Genomic DNA, 17,764 nt, shown 5'->3' on the forward strand with positions numbered 1-17,764 from the left:
GAGGAAAATGAAAGATATCCAAGCGTAATCAAACAGGAAGTTGCAAAAAATAACAAGAACATTATCAAAATAGAGAACTGATGGAGAATTTAAGTAGAAAATCAATAAGAAGGTCAAATAGAAATTTAGAATTTAAAATACGGATTAAAGAGCAGAGAGGAAGAGAATTAGCGAACAGGACAATAGGTTGTCAGAAAGTATCCAGATTTATCTAGAGAAGTCAATAAGAAAAAAATATTTTAAATGGGCTAGAGACTTAAAAATGCACCAGACAAAAGAGAAAGTCAAAATGGCCAATAAGTTTATGAAAAGGTGCTAACATTATGAGTCATCAAGGAAATACAAGTTAAAACTACAATGATGTACCACTAGCCACTCACCAGAAAGGCTAAAGTTAAAGGACTGAAAATACTAATTGTGGGTAAGGATACAGAGCAAGCTAATCTCAAAGAAAAGGTGTGCATATGGCCTTTAGAAGACATGTACAAGAATGTTAATAATAGTCCCAAACTGGAAATATTGTCTGTCAAATCCCAATATCAATACTCATGGTGCTTTCATGCATTGTTTTTATGTTTGTTTGTTGTTTGCAAACGTATGCAGAGTGGTGAAAATTTTGAGTTGCTGGACCCGCACATTCCTAGCTGAAGTCTAACAATGGCAGTGCTCAGCATTCTCATTTCAATTCATACAGAGATGATCAGAGAATGGCTAGAGACAGGAGAGGGCAGCACAGCATGGTGGAAGAAGCTCTGGCTCTGGGGAGAGGTGGAAGGGGTTTGAGTCCCAGTTCTGAGGCTTGTTAGTGAGGCAACCTCAAGAGAGTCACTTAAGACTTCTGAACTTTGTTTTCTCTTTTGTAAAATAAGGAAAACAGAATATACCAGGATGAGTAATTTCTATGATTTAAGATTATAATCTGTGTGAGATGTAGGTATATGTGTGTGTGTACATAGTTCCCTGAGGAGCAATGGTTCAGTGTTTGCTAATTCAGTGTTCATGTCAACTTTATATATAGCAACCAGGAATAACAAGAATCAATTGTGTGTGTGTTTGTGTGTGTATCAACTGTGTGTATATATATACTATATACATAGAGAGAGAAATGCCCACGTTTGTTTTTATATATATGTACACATATACAGTATATGTCTTACATGTAGATATGTGTGTATATATGTGGTATATATCTATCTATCTATAGAGATTTACTGCTACAATCAACATCATGGATCAGTCTAATACAAAGAGCATTAAGTAAAAGAATCCAAACTAAAAGAGTTCAAACTGTATATTTCCACTTATATAAAGGTCAAAAAATGCAAAATTAGCCTATAGTAATAGCGACCAGAGTACTGGTTACCACTGGGAGAAGACTATTGACTTGGAGAGAAAGAGCCATCTGGAGTACCATAAATATGGTTATATTGATACATACACAAGTAAAATTTTAACAAGCTATTCACTTCAGATCTGTGAACTTTATTAAAGTGCAATAACACATTAAAATAATATTAAGACAAGACAATGCCTCAAGTATTTTTCTTGAAATGAATACTAATTCATTAATTATAATTTCAGTTTTGATCATCTTCATTTCAAAGATGTCTTATGAATGCAGGAGCCTAAATATGTTTAGATATATCTATCATATACACATACCCAGAAGATTATTTTATCTAGTGACACAGAGAACATTATGATGCCTGGAAAATCAATAAGCTTGACTATACCAGAACTTAGTATACCAGATAATGGAATTTTTAAAATATTCTTTTAGTATGGTTTTTCAAGTAGTTCATTACTCTAACAATATTATTAATATTAGGCTAATGACAGTATAATGACATTCTCACATTTTCTAACTCCCAACAAAGTAGGAAATATATTATTAATGTTACAACGTGAAGGAAAGTTTATTTTTATATGAAACCATTAGTCTATCAATGGTTAAAAATAACCTTTTATTAACCAAAAAAGCTATCTGATTTAATGATATTTCAACAAACTGTTCAATTAGAACTGCTCGGGTTAAGTGGGTCCCACTTATATAGGTTAAATAGACAGTGGGAACTCCGTTGGGAGAGACTGCCAGTGTTTCTAATTTGTAGCTAAAACTTATTGCTTCAAGGCAACCAAACAATTACAGCTAGACTAAAACAATTACAGCTAGACTAAAACAGCTAGACTAAAACTGCTGCAGATGTAAGAAGGGAGAAAAAATAATCAAATTACCTTAGCACCAAAAAAAAAGGGCGGTGGGGGGCACACAGAAGAAAATGGCTGACACCAGGACAGCAGAAAGTATCACCAATATGCCTAAGAGATACTGGTACTTACTGATACCTGCTCTCAACCTCCTTCCTACTCTTCACACACATTCTTCCCATCAGCCACACCTTTCGACCTCCCCACAAAGTCTCTATATATTTTCAAAACAAACGCTTGGAATTTTCAGTCAAAAGACAGATTTTCCAAGATGTTTGTGCTAAAAAACAGTTCCAAAATATTTAAGCTATAATACACACTTAGAATGTGATGACAAATGATATATATTTGAATATAGCTCCTTTAAAGTAGACTTTAAGTCCACTGGGCTCGGTGGCTCAGGCCTGTAATCCCAGCACTTTGGGAGGCCAAGGTGGGCGAATCACCTGAGGTAAGGAGTTTGAGACCAGCCTGGCCAACATGGTGAAACCCCGTCTCTACTAAAAATACAAAAATTAGCCGGGTGTGGTGGCACGCACCTGTAGTGCCAGCTACTTAGGAGGCTGAGGCAGGAGAATAGCTTGAACTCGGGAGATGGAGGTTGCAGTGAGCCGAGATCGCACCACTGCACTCCAGCCTAGGTGACAAAGTGAGACTTCCATCTCATAAATAAATAAATAAATAAGTAGATAAATAAAAAGTAGACTTAATCAAATGATTTATTAAGTGCCTCCTTCATTTATAGCTCTGTTATAGTATATTACAGCACATACATAACACCTGAATTCATTATAGTCTGGAGTTGAGCCTACACACAGACACACACACACACACATACATGCACACACACACACAGGTTTCTCATTAAAATATGAAAAATGGAATGTCTTATACACTGAACACAAATTCGCACAAGGTATTTGGCAGAGATTTTGGTCTCTGAAAGCAACTGATTTTGTGATATACCTCCGAACTCTTGTGTTAAACATGACATGGACAAAAAAAGAAAATTAGTTGTAAAAGATAAAATTCAGACTCATTTATTATGTGGTGATATATTCAGAGTCAATCAGTAATAAATTAACTCACCTCCATTTTCAAAAGCAGCAATGTCAGTCTTTGGTTTCCCATGCAATGATGTTTTTATTTCACCTTGCCTTTCATATTGGCTAAGTTTTGTCAGAACTGTAAGACTATCTCCTAGAAATAAGAAGAAAAAAAAGTCACCCCAGAAATTATTAGATGCTTAAATAAGAAATTTATGATAGAATTCATGATGAAAGTAAAAAAGCTTTAAAGTTAATGCAAGTATTGTTTGCACAGTGATCTGATAATAAATTAATAAATACATGAGTTTTAAATTCTGTGTCAACAAAGAAGTAAGCAAGTATATTCTCCTATTTGGATTATTTATTCAATGGCAATTAAAAATTGTAAGCAATCTAACACTATTGTATATACATAATATATCTAGTTTGATATGTTTCTCAAATAAGGAATTTTGTAATATTACTTTTGATTTTATCTGTTCACCATGAACAATCAGATAAAAAGTATTAGAGTCACTATTGACTACAAAATGTTAACTACACTGATAATTAAATAATACTCTCAGCTTTCCCCATGCATTTCTGGATAAATTTCTTCTAAAATAAACTATTAAAAGCAAAATAAAAGAGACATGACAACCTAATGCAATGTGTGATTCTGGATTGGATCCTAGACTAGGGGAAAAAATTTATTTTACTATAAAGCACATTAATGGCATAATTGGTAAAATTTGTGGGAAAAGAAGGTTATAAATGATATTCTATCAGCGGTTATTTTCTGATTTTTATATTTATACTACAGTTAATGTAAAAGCAAAGAGGTATCATGTCTGTAACTTATTCTCTCGAACAATTCAGAAGATTATAATAACAGTGTGTATATTTAGAGAGAGTGAAAATTCAAATGTGGTAAAATGCTAACGTTTGAAGGAAATCTAGGTGAAGGGTATATAGGAATTAACCAAAACTATTTAAAAATAAACAGCCTTTTAAAGCATAATATAAAGCAAAAGTACATATAATTGTCTTTATAATCTGCCCTTTTTAATGTTCATTGCTAACTTGTTTTCTTCTTTTGTTTTTGTTTCCTTTTGTTTTTTCTTCTCTGAGCAGTGCTGGCCTGCAATCTGTCCTTCCCTATATGGTTCCCAAGGTTTGCGGGCTCTTCTCCGTCTGATGGTGCGTTGCTGCCACCTATCGCCACGTTTGAATAGTTCGCTACAAAACAGACTTGCACAACATATTGCAGATGTTCATCCACAGTAAATCAGATTCTCCAAAGGTAAGCGCCATAAAAAGCAGAGCCTTCGATTTGTTCTCCAGCATGGCCCCTGAAATAGTCTGGTCCACAGAAGACTTTCATGCAATGACCAAATAATCTCTGTTCTGCCACTAGCGTCATTCTGTGATCTCTCTTTTGTTCTTCTTGGGCTAGGCTTACTTTTCTATTCAGAAAGAAAAATCTAGACCTCTTTGGCAGGGGGATTTATTTCAAAGACAAATAAAATGGTAAAAGCAAATTATTTACAGCATTACCCCATGGAGTGTGTAGTGTCATTACGTGTTAATGAAGTCTATTCATTCTGTCACTTCTCTAGGATAACATAATCCCATTAATAGCAGCTTTGGGTCATCCAATACAAACACTTTCTTCTAGTGCTCAATTACGATGTATTATTTATCACTTTATTCTTCTGTACATCATACTAAATAATTCAGTCTATCACACCAAGTATATGTTATAGATCACTATAAATGCTGCCTTTTCATTTCTTACCTTCTTGCAATTCACTGCCATTTTCCAAAGGCTTTTCTAACTGTTTTTCTGCTGTAGGGGTCATGCTTTTTGATGACAAAATATCTGGAGGAGTATGAAATCTGTAGTATTCCCCTAATCAACCATAAGAAAAGTAATGGTTAGTATATGTATCACATCAAGTATTAGAAAATACAAAAATGTTTGATTTCTTACCAGATTTATAACAAATCTCCTTTATTGCTCTTTTTTCTTCAATTTCTTCAGGAGTCTTTGTCCATAAACTAGAAGCATCTATAGGATATAGATTTTTTAAATTAAATTGTCCCAAAGCCAATTAATCTGAAAATTTATAAACCAGAAAGGAAAACCCCAAATACTGTTCTCATGGATAGATTACTTTTTTATATTTCTAAAATCAATAATTTTACATACTAGTAAATGTTTCAAATTGCTACATTTTAAGTATTCAAAACAATGTCAAGAGAAAACAAAGGGCTATGTATTATGTACTTTGAAATGAGACGCTGAATGTACAGACTCAATGTTGAGATGGTGTATGTTTATTTCGAGGTTGATGTAGGCATGAGAGACATGGAGCTGCAGCACACAGAAATAGTAATAAATAGCTCAGTGTACTCCTAAGCACAGAAACTATGGTGGCCCGTAGTCCATAGAAGGACATATTCCAGCACAAAGACAGATCAAGAGTTTTTCTTCATGTTTATCTTGTATATACACACTTTCTGGTACCACTGTGCTGGGTTGATATGGGAGGCAAAGGATAAACTAAAATGCAAAGACATGGGTCCTAAGCCTGTTCATACTCTCGTGAGGATGACTTAGAATAATGCAGATGACAGTGATTTATAGATTATTAACTACTACATAGATCTCTATAACTTCCAGGATTAAATGTGAAACTGATATATTATTAATACATATGTAGATAAACAGATACACTTGTGCATCAATGTTTTAGAAACATATATAAGAAACATAGCTTATTAGTATCTCTGTAAGCATCTGTAGATATATAAATATCTATATATATACATTTATATAGATATACATTTTACTTTAAGTTCTGGGATACATGTACAGAACGTGCAGGTTTGTTACATAGGTAAACACGTGCCATGGTGGTTTGCTGCACCCATCAACCCGTCATCTACATTAGGTATCACTCCTGATGTTATCCCTCCCCTGGCCCTCCACCCCACAACAGGCCCTAGTGTGTGACATTCCCCTCCCTGTGTCCATGTGTTCTCATTGTTCAACTTCCACCTATGAGTGAGAACATGTGGTGTTTGGTTTTCTATTCTTGTGTTAGTTTGCTGAGAATGATGGTTTCCAGCTTCATCCATGTCCCTGCAAAGGACATGAACTCATCCTTTTTATGACTGCATAGTATTCCATGGTGTATATGAAGCACCTATATATACTTAAGCATCAGATCTGTCTCCCAGCCATCGTACAACAAAAACTTTCCAATCCAAAAGATCATAAATATGTAGCAAATTAGAACATAATGAATTAAATTAGTTTAATACAATTATAGTTATTTTCTCAGCAAAATCTGCCTTATATATTACATCATAAACCTTTACAGTTAAACACATATGTAGAAAATGTGAGGTTTTTGAATGTGCATTTTAAACCTGAAAAAAGTTCTACTAACCATTTTGTTCATCTACTTCCTCTTCTTCCTCAAAATTAGTTTTTAAAACTAAAGGATGGTGGATGGGTCGTGATATATTTTCCTGAGGTTTCAGAGGTTCTTGACTCTGGGACTGGAGTGGAATTCCTTCCTGAATTTCTTTCTGTAGTGTGATATCTGCAGAGAAAATGCAACATTTCAGTCTGTTCAAGATATATGTGATGATAAGTAGATGTAACAATCAATCATTGCCCTCCTAATTAACTATATATTATTTTAAAATGTGTACAATAATAATACATTAATGGATTGTGTGTCTACACACTAGCAATGATTAAACTGAAAATGAAATGAAAAATAATCCCACTTACAATAGCATCAAAGAGAAAAAAGTATTTAGGAATTAATTTTAACATAAGATGTGCAAAATTTATATTCTGAAAAAGATTCTGAAAATATATATATTGAAAAAGATTTTTATCTTATTTCAATAAAATAAAAATATTGTTGAAAGAAGTTAAAGAAATGTTGAAATGGAAAGATATCCTTGTTTATGGATTGATTTGTATTTGGTATGGCAATATTTTCTGAATTAATCTATAGGTATGATACAACTCTTATCAAAATCCCAATGGACTTATTTGCAAAAATGGAGAAGCTGATTCTAAAATTTATATGGACATTACTACAAAACTAAAGTAATCAAGACTATCTGGACTAGCATAAAAATAAAAGTAGATCGATGTATCATTGGAATAGGACTGCAAGACCAGAACTAAATCTTTATATGAATCAATTTATGCTCAACTGATTTTCAAAAAGGGTACATAGACCATTCAATGGGGGAAATAATAGTATTTTCAACAAATGTTGCTGGGACGACTAGATTGCCACATGCAAAGTAATTAAGTTGCACAACTTCATCACATTAGAAACAAAAATTCATGCAAAGTGGATCTAAGAACAAAATGAAAGATCTGAAGCTATAAAACTCATAGAAGAACCCTTAGGTCATGAAAAGTTTTTTAGATATGACACCAAAAGAAAAAGCAGTCAATGAAAAGTAGCCAGCCCCCTGGCACATGGGGGTGAGCCATGATAACACCTGCCAACAAGTCCCAGATTTTGCTGGAAAGCAGTTCCCAGCCCTCTCAGCCAGATAATGAAGAAACACTCAGAACCCCAAGGTGACACAGAAAGAATAAATAAGATCCAGCCTGGGCAACATGGCTAAACCATATCTCCACAAAAAAATACAAAAATTAGCCAAGTGTGATGGCGCACACCTGTAGTCCCAGCTACTCAGGAGGCTGAGGTGGAAGCATCACTTAAGCCTGAGAGGTTAAGGCTGCATTTAGCCGAGATCATGCCACTGCACTCTAGCCTGAGCAACAGAGCAAGACTCTGTTTCAAAACAAAAACAAAAACAAACAAAACCAAATGAGATATCACTTCATACTACAACGATTACAATGATTAATTTCTTTACTAAAAAGACAATAACAAGTGTTGTCAAGGATGTGAAGAAACTAGAATCTTTGTACACTGCAGTTGGGAATGAAAAATGCTGCAGCTACTTTAGAAAACAATTAGGCAGTTCCTCAAAAGGTTAAATATGGAGTCATCACATGTCCCATCTATTCCATTTTTAGCTACATACCAAGAGGTGTGAAAATATATGTCTATATTATACAAATGTAATCATTTGTACACAAATGTTTATATCAACATTATTTATAATAGTCAAAAAGTGGAAACAACCTAAATTTCCATTGTCTGATAAATGGATAAATAAAATGTGGCATATCCATAGAATGGAGTGCTATCTGGCTATAAAAAGTAATAAAGTACTGTTGCATGTGAGAGCATGGATGAATTTTGAAAACATGCTAAGAGGAAAAAGTCATTCACAAAAAATAATATATTATATGATTCCATTTATACAAAATATCAAAAATAGATATATTTATAGAAACAAGAAGTAAAGTAGTGACTGTGTAGGTTTTGGGAATTGGAAAAAAATGAGGAGTAACTGTTAATGAGTGTGAGTTTGTTTTTTGGAGTGATCCAATGTTTCATTGGAAAGAAATGAGAGGTAACCGTTAATGGGTGTGGATTTCCTTTTTAAAGTGATCCAATGTTCCAAAATGGAATATTGTTCTTTGATCCATTTTGAGTTAATTTTTGTTTATGATGTGATGCAGTTGTGCTACTTAATTACTTTGCATGTGGCTATCTAGTTGTCTTAGCACCATTTGTCGAAAATACTATTCTTTTCCCCATTGAATGATCTATATGCCCTTGTTGAAAATCAATTGAGCATAAACTGATTGATATAAAAGTTTATTTCTGGTCTTACAATCCTGTCTCAATGACATATAGATCAATTTTTATGCTAGTCCAAATAGTCTTGATTACTTCAGTTTTGTAGTAACTTGTAGATTTTGAAATCAGGAAGTGTAAGTCCTCCAAATTTGGTTTCCATTTTCCTGATTTTTTTTTCACTATTCTGGGTCCCTTAAATTTCCATATAAATTTTAGAATCAGCTTCTCAATTTCTGCAAATAGGTCCATTGGGATTTTGATAAATTCTACATTAAACCTGTGGATCAATTTGGAGAATACTGGCATACCAACCACAAAGTCAGTCTATGAACAAGGATATCTCTGTTTTTCAAGGTTTTCTTTAATTTCTTTCAACAATCTTTTGTAGTTTTCGAATATAAACTTTGCACTTCTTATGTTAAATTAATTCCTAAATATTTTTTCCTCTTTGATGCTATTGTAAGTGGGATTTTTTTCATTTCACTTTCAGTTTGTTCACTGCTACTGTAAAGAAACACAATCCATTACTGTATATTAATATTGTATCCTGCAATGTTGCTAAATTTATTTCTAATAATTTTTAGATTTCTAGAATTTTCTAAATAAAAGATCATGCCATATGCAAATAGAAATAATGTTGCTCTTTCTTTCCAATATAGAGCCTTTTAGCTGATGATGTTGCAACAATTTCCCTATCTTGACTGCAAATGACAAGAATGAACAACCTTGTCTTCTTCCCAATCTTAGAGGTAAAGCTTTCAGTATTTCATCAAGTATGCTATCAGCTGTGGATTTTTCATATATATTCTTTATCAGGTTGAAGAAGTTTTCTTCTGTTTCTAGTTTGTGGAATATTTTTTATAACGTATGTGTGTCAAATTTTTATCAACTGTTTTTTATTCATCTGTTAAGATGATCATGTGTCTTTTGCTCTTTATTATATTATTGTGGGTATATTATTATTATTATTATTAATTACAGAAATTGATTTTGGGAAGTTAAACCAACCTTGTTTCTGAGTTAATCTCACTTAGTTATGGAATATAATCCCATTTTAAAGCTGTCAGATTTAGTGTAATCGAATTTTGTTGAGTATTTTTCAGTGTCTATATTCATAGGAAAAGTTTGGTCTGTAGTTTTCGTCTGATGTCATAGAACATCTCATAGACATGAGTTGGAAAGTGTTGCATCATCTTTTTTTTTTTTTTTTGGAAGAATTTGTGACAAATTAGTACTAATTTTTCTTTAAATGTTGGTTACAATTCAGTATTGGAGCCATCTGAGCCCGGATTTTAATTGTGGCAATGTTTTCAAATACCCAATCAATCTCTTTATTCCTATAGATGTATTCATTTTTTTTTTTTCTAGAGTCAGTGATGGTAGTTTGTGTCTTTCTAGAAATTTGTCTATTTTATATAAGTTATCTAATTTGTTGAAATATAGTTGTCCACATTATTCCCTTTTAATTCTTTTTATTTTCCTAATATTGGGAGTGATGTCTCATTTTTTATTTCTGATTTTAGTAATTTCAACCTATCTCTTTTTTTCTTGGTCAGTCAAGTTAAAGATTTTTAATTTTCCTGATTTTATCACATAACCAACTTTTGATTTCCCTGATTTTCTCTATTGGTTTTCTTTATTCATACTCTCTAGTTCATTAATTCCTGCTTTAATTTTTATTATGTGCTTCATTCTGTTTGCTTTAGGTTTAATATGTTTTTCTTTTTCCAGTGTCTTAAGGTATAAGTCTAGGTTATCTATTCGAGATTTTTAAAAAATATATAGGCATTTACAACTTATATTCTTCTAAGCACTGCTTTACTTCATGTCATGAGTTTTGGTATGCTATGTTTTACTTTTACTAAACACAAAGTATTGGCTGATTACCCTTGTAATTTTCTTGTGATTTCTTGGTTATTTACATGTGTGCTATTTAATTTCCATATATTTGTAAATGTCTCAATTTTTTTCTCTCAACTTTTAAAACCATTATATTCAGAAGACATACACGGCACAATTTCAATCATTTTAAATTTATTCAGGCTTACCTTATCACCTAGAATGTGATCTATACTGGAAAATGTTTCTTGTGCACTAGAGAAAAATGTGTATTTTACAATTGTTAAATGGAGTGTTTTGCTGATGTCTTTTAGGTCTAGTTGCTTTACAGTTGTTCGAGTCTTTTATTTTCTTGTTTATAATTGTTTGCATGGTATATATTTTCCATTCTTTTATTTTCAGCTTGTTTGGGCTATTGAATTTAAAAAGTGTTTTCTGCAGAGAGCATATAGTTTTATCTTTAATTTTATTCTCACAATCTCTGCCTTTTGATTGAATTTTTTACCCATTCACATTTAATATAATTATTGATATAGTTGGATTTAGGTACACTATTTTACTTTGTTTTCTATATGTTTCATGTTCTGCTGTTTCTCTTTCTTTTACACTGATGAATATTTTCTAGTATAATATTAAATTCCTTTAATCATTCTTCATTTTTATAGTATTTTCTTAGGTTGCTCTGTGGCTTACTATATGCTTCTTAACATCAGAATCTATTTCACTTTTATACTAATTTAACATCAGTGAGATAGATATAAGAGGTTACTCCTATATAGCTCTATGCCCTCTTCCTTTCTGTGCTACTATTGTAACATATATTACATTTCTATACATGACAAACCCAGTAATACATTGTTATAATTATTACTTAAGATAATTGTATGTTTCTTAAAGGAGCTAAGAGGGGAAAAAGATCAAGTAGGTATTTACAGTTTGTTCTATAAACAGAGACTATTAACCTTTTTATTTATAATTTCTAATTCTCATCATTTGTTCCTATGGATTTGTGTTACTATCTGGTGTCATTTCTTTGTCATCCTACAGTTTTGCTTCCATCTGCCTCTTTTGTGTGGCTATTATTAAATATATTACATTTCTAAAGGTAACAGACTAAAAAAAATTGTATGTATTGTTTTATAAAATTTTAAAATCAGATTATAGAAGGAAAAGAAATATGCCCTTATGATAGTTTTATACTTACACAACTACCTTTATCAGCATACTTTGTTTCTTCATATGGATTTGAAATACTGACTCAGGTCACTTGCTTTCCACCTGAAAGTTTTCCTTTAGTATTTCTTTTAAGGTAGACAAACTGGCAACAAATTCTCTCAGTTTTTGTTTTCTTTGAATGTCTTTGTTTGCCTTTTTATTTTTGAAATACAGCATTTAAAACTAGTTTTCTGGACAAAGATTCTCGATTGCCACAATTTTTTTTCTTTCAGTCTACAGTGATTACTGCCTGTATTGTTTCTGATGGGAAGGTAGCTGTTAATCATATTGGGGTTCTATTATATGCAATAAAACATTTTTATCTTGTTGTTCTCCAGAATTTGCCTTTATCACTGGTATTTATCTTTTTTCATATGATGTGTCTGGCTGCAGGTATATTTGTGTATATCCAACTTAGAGTTTGTTGAGCTTCTTGTATATGCAGATTAATTTTTTAATTAAATCTGGGGAATTTCAGCCATTATTTTTTCTTTCCTTACATTTTGGTAAAATGCCTCATATTTCTCTTAGGCTTTGTTCATCTTTTTTTTCATTTATTTTTCTCTTGATTTTTCAGATTGTATAATCTCCGTTGATTTATCTTCAAATTTACTGGTTCTTTCTTTTGCAGTTCTCAAATCTACCCTTGATCCCTTATAGTATTTTTTTCCCATTTCAGATATTGTGTGTTCAACTCCAAAATTTCAATTTGTTAGGGTTTTTTCGTAGTTTTTACCCATTGATAGTCTCTATTGTTGAGATGTTGTCATAATACCGTTCTTTACTTCTTTACGCAGGAGTTTAGGTCTTTGGACATATTATAATTACTGCTTTAAATCATTGTCTGCTCATGAACACTTTTCAAAAGAAGACATATACGCAGCCAACAAGCATATGAAAAAATGCTCATAGTCACTAATCATTAGAGAAATGCAACTCAAAACCACAATGAGATACTATCTCACACTACTCAGAATGGCTATTATTAAAAAGCTAAAAAAAATAGCAGATGCTGGCAAGGCTGCAGAAACAAAGGAATGCTTATACACTACTAGTGGGAATGTAAAATTAGTTCAGCCATTGTGGAGAGCAGTTTGGCAATTTCTCAAAGAACTTAAAACAGAAATACCATTTGACCCAGCAATCCCATTATTGGGTATATACAGTCTACCATGAAGACACATGCATGTGTATGTTCATCACAGCACTATTCACAATAGCAAAGACATGGAGTCAACCTAAATGCCCAACAATGGTAGACTGGATAAAGAAAATGTGGCACATATACACCATGAAATACTACACAGCCATAAAAGAGAATGAGATAATGTCCTTTGCAGCAACATGAACGGAGCTGGAGGCCATTATCCTAAGCGAACTGACACAGTAATAGAAAACAAAACACTGCACCTTCTCACTTACAAGTGGGAGCTAAACATTGAGTACACATGGACACAAACAAGGGAAGAACAGACACTGGGTCCAACTTGAGGGTGGAGGGTGAGAGGAGGGTGAGGAATGAAAAACTACCTATCAGGTACTATGCTTATAACCTGGGTGACGAAATAATATGTACATCAAACCCCAGGACATGCAATTTATCTTTAGAACCAACTTGCACAAACAAACCTGTACCCCTGAAGTCAAAATAAAAGTTAAAAAAAAATCAATGCATAGTTGAACATCACAATCCTCTCATAAGCATTCTGTTGCCTCCTTTATTTCTGTATGTGGATTATAATTTTCTGTTTCTTTGCATGTCTTATAATTTTTATTGAAAGCTCAACATGTGTGATAATACATTGTAGCAACTCTGAATATTGACTTCTCATCCTAAACCTGAAGCTTGTTGTTTGCTTTTTAATTTTTGAGTGACTTTGTTGGAATATTTTAGTAAAATTTATTTTCTCCCACAATATGCAGCCTCTGTTGTCATTCCTCAGAGGATGTAGCCTTGGCATGTCCACAGTTAACAGGGATAACACGGACTTTAGCAGGGCTCATTTTGCTCCATTCCCTGGTTTCTCTGTTAGGCTGTCCACCTCTGTTGGTATCACACTGAGATGTTAGCTTCCATTCATTGCTGGTGTAATGCCCCATTGTTTTCATCAATGCACTAGGGCATAAATTGCTCCACAGTTTAACCCAAGTAAATTGACTACTTTGCAGAGCTAAGCTTTGAGGCCAATCTTTCAAGTTTGTTCCAATCCCAAAAGAACTCTTTTTATTTTATTTATTTTATTTATTTATTTATTTTTTTGAGACGGAGTCTCGCTCTGTCGCCCAGGCTGGAGTGCAGTGGCGCTATCTTGGCTCACTGCAAGCTCCGCCTCCCCGGTTCAAGCGAGAATCCATGTTTTTAAACACCAGGCGAAATTGCCTGCCCAGTAGTTACCTGCAAGGTGTTCCAGTATCCCCTTCTGGGATAACTAGAAATGGAAGGCCAGGAGCTGTTAATAGATCAGAAGTAGTAGACTAAAGATTGACAAAGGACTATGTTTTTTTGTTTTTTTGGTTTTTTTTTTTTTTTTTTTTTTTTGAGACGGAGTCTTGCTCAGTCGCCCAGGCTGGAGTGCAGTGGCACAATCTCGGCTCACTGCAAGCTCCGCCTCCCGGGTTCACGCCATTCTCCTGCCTCAGCCTCCCTAGTAGTTGGGACTACAGGCGGCCGCCACCACGCCCCGCTAATTTTTTGTATTTTTAGTAGAGACAGGGTTTCACCGTGTTAGCTGGGATGGTCTCGATTTCCTGACCTCGTGATCCGCCCACATCGGCCTCCCAAAGTGCTGGGATTACAGGCGTGAGCCACCGCGCCCGGCCCAAAAGAACTCTTTTTAACTGTGTCTTTACCGGGTTGTCTTTGGTAAACTTCTAGCTGGTTTACAGTTTAGTTTGCTGCTCTCATGGAGCTACTAGCCTCCTCTTAATTGCATATCCCCAATCACCATTGTTTTCAGAGCGTCCCTAATCTTAAACTTCCCCACACTATGTTCTATTCCAAATAAATTCAGTTCTCTTTCCGAGAGCTTCAGAGTTTTCTACTCTCTGCCTGCACAAAATCTTAGTGCTGATGCTAACAGCAAGGACAGTCACTTAATTCTTTTGGAGTGACGCCCTGTTTTAAAATTAGGGCACAAAGCAGGGGTGGTAATTTCTGGTGTTTACAACTTGTGCCTCCTGGCATGGGACCTCTATCCATGCTCCAACTGAGGCAAAGGTAATTGAGGTCCTGTTATTCCTAGCCTGCTGCACGTGGGATAGAACTTTTGCTTTATGCTTGGGGCTGGATGAAAACAAGATTCAGGCCTGAAAAATAGAGCTCTAGCAACATGGAGTTGGGAATTGGAGAGGATGAGAAATGTTAGCAGCTTTCTCCCCCCAGAAAGGTACTATAGTTCTTGACTGGAAGCTGGACGTAGAAAGAGCTCTGTGTTCTTGGCTGTATCCATTCAGAGTAGAGCTTCTGTCACACTAAACAGAGAGGTGGTGAAAGGAGTGGGTGGTGGTTCCAATACAACTGACTTGCCATTTTTACTGGCTTTAGTAGATTTTATTGAATTAATACGATTTCATTTGCTGTATGCCCTTAGGACAATTTCTTAACACTTGGAAACATTTTTAACATATAATTTTCATCAACCATTGAAATCAATTGTTATTTCACTAGGGAACAGGTTCATGGAATTCTTCACAACATCATTCTGAAAGTAATCTAGTCATCACAATTTTTTAAATGCAAGTAGAATTATTTACAAGTTTGCCAAATTGTTCACAATATCTTAGAAAAAAACCCATAGATACAATTTTCAAATAAAATCTTCCAATTGAGATAGTTAAGACCTCTTTTATAATATTGTGAAATCTTCTAATTGAAGTGAGTCCTCATCTTATTTAAGTTTATAAAATGTTTACTATATTGTAACTGACTTAGCAAATATTAGAACAACCTGCTCGTTCTGAATATTAGTTTTTAGCAAGTGTCTTAGTCCATTTGTGCTGCTGTAACAAAATATCTGGGTAATTTATAAACAACAGAAATTTATTTATCACAGTACTGGAGGTTGAGAAGTCTAAGGTCAAGGCACTGGCAGGCTTGGTCTCTATTGAGGACTCCCTGCTTCCAAGATGGTGCCTCGTTACTGTGCCCTCTGGAGGGGATAAATGCTGTGTCCTCACATAGAAGAAGGCAGAAGGGCAAAAGGGCAAAAAGGGCCAAGCCCTGTGTGAAGCCTCTTTTATGAGGGCCTTAATCCTATTCATATTCAACATGGATTTTGGAGAAATACAAACAAGCCATGGCAGCAATATATACCTTTTTTTTGTTTTATAAACAGATAAGAATAATTTTGATCATCAATTCACCTAATTAAGAGGTAATTTTCTTATATAATTGTACTTTGATATGCAATAATTATCAATATTTGTAATGTAATTGTTGTTTTAATAAATTAAATGCCAGTGATAATTGTAATAATAATTCAATCCTAAAGGCATGTTAAAGACCATATGGCTTTAAAAGTGGAACTTTATCATCGCTTAAAAAATGAAAATTTAAATTTATGTATATTTTTGTTATATTAATTTTAATAGGTGATCAATAAACTCAAGCATAAAAATATTAGGTTAGGGTAAAAATATGTGAAGAAAGTTAAACAGCAATAGCTTTTTTTTTATCTTTTCTTTTCAGTTCAGGGGTACACGTGCAGGTTTGTTATATAGGTAAACTTGTACCATGGGGGTTTGTTGTACAAATTATTTCCTCACCCAGGTATTAAGCCTAGTACTCATTAGTTATTTTTCCTGATCCCCTCCCTCCTCCAACCCTCTACCCTCTGGTAGACCCCAGTGTGTGTTGTTCTCCTCTATGTGTCCATTTTTCTCATCATTTAGCTCCCATTTGTAAGTCAGAACATGCAGTATTTGTTTTTCTGTTACTGCATTAGTTTGCTAAGGATGATGGCCTCCAGCTCCATCCGTGTCCCTGCAAAGAATATGATCTCATTCTTTTTTATGGCTGCATGGTATTCTATGGTGTATATGTATTAATACCACATTTTCTTTATCCAGTCTATCATTGTTGGGCATGTAGCTTGATTCCCATGTCTTTGCTATTGTGAATAGTCCTAAGTGGCAATAGTTTTAACAGAAGGAAATAAAGAATTGTTTCTTAATATAAAGAATTATTTATATAATTCTTAAATAAAGAATTGTTTGCTTAAGCATTTTTTACCTATTTAAAACTGTGAAATATAACACATACACAGAAAAGTACAGAAACTATAAAATATATATTGTAACAAGTATCACAAAGCCAACACCTAAGTCATGTAATAATAGCCTCCTAAACATCCTCTTCATTCACACAATTTTCTTTCCCCATACCCACAATAGGTATCTTCATCCTAACCTATTGTAATCACTTTTTGTTTGTCCTTATGATCTCACTACCAAGTATGCATCCCTAAACATAAAGTTTAATTTTGCTTATGTTTGAACATTTTATGAATAGAATTAAGCCATATCTATTCTTTCTTGCCTTCTTTCATTTAATTTTATCTGTTAAATACATCCTTACTCACCTGTTTCTCCTATTTTCATCACTGTCTAGTATTGAATGAATGTACCACACTTTATTTATGCATTCCACTGTTGTTGCACATTTGACTGTTTCTAGCCTTTGGCCATTACAAACTGCTGTTACGTGCATTCTTG

The 17,764-nt window shown here is 33.8% G+C and overlaps 1 protein-coding gene across 22 annotated transcripts in view; it reads right to left on the minus strand.

The window, feature by feature from the left end:
* Positions 1-17,764, minus strand: part of C12H12orf50 (chromosome 12 C12orf50 homolog) — a 55,998-nt gene that overhangs the window by 11,240 nt on the left and 26,994 nt on the right. For all 22 annotated transcript variants that reach the window (XM_063785972.1, XM_063785971.1, XM_054664577.2 and 19 more), the window contains 4 exons: positions 6,695-6,850; positions 5,230-5,307; positions 5,035-5,148; positions 3,298-3,408 (listed from right to left, as the gene is read on the minus strand). In XM_063785972.1, the coding sequence (XP_063642042.1) occupies positions 3,298-3,408; positions 5,035-5,148; positions 5,230-5,307; positions 6,695-6,850 (459 nt within the window). The remainder of the gene's footprint in view (positions 1-3,297; positions 3,409-5,034; positions 5,149-5,229; positions 5,308-6,694; positions 6,851-17,764) is intronic.

The sequence above is a fragment of the Pan troglodytes genome, chromosome 10 (genome assembly GCF_028858775.2).
Source record: "Pan troglodytes isolate AG18354 chromosome 10, NHGRI_mPanTro3-v2.0_pri, whole genome shotgun sequence".
Lineage (NCBI taxonomy): Eukaryota > Metazoa > Chordata > Mammalia > Primates > Hominidae > Pan > Pan troglodytes.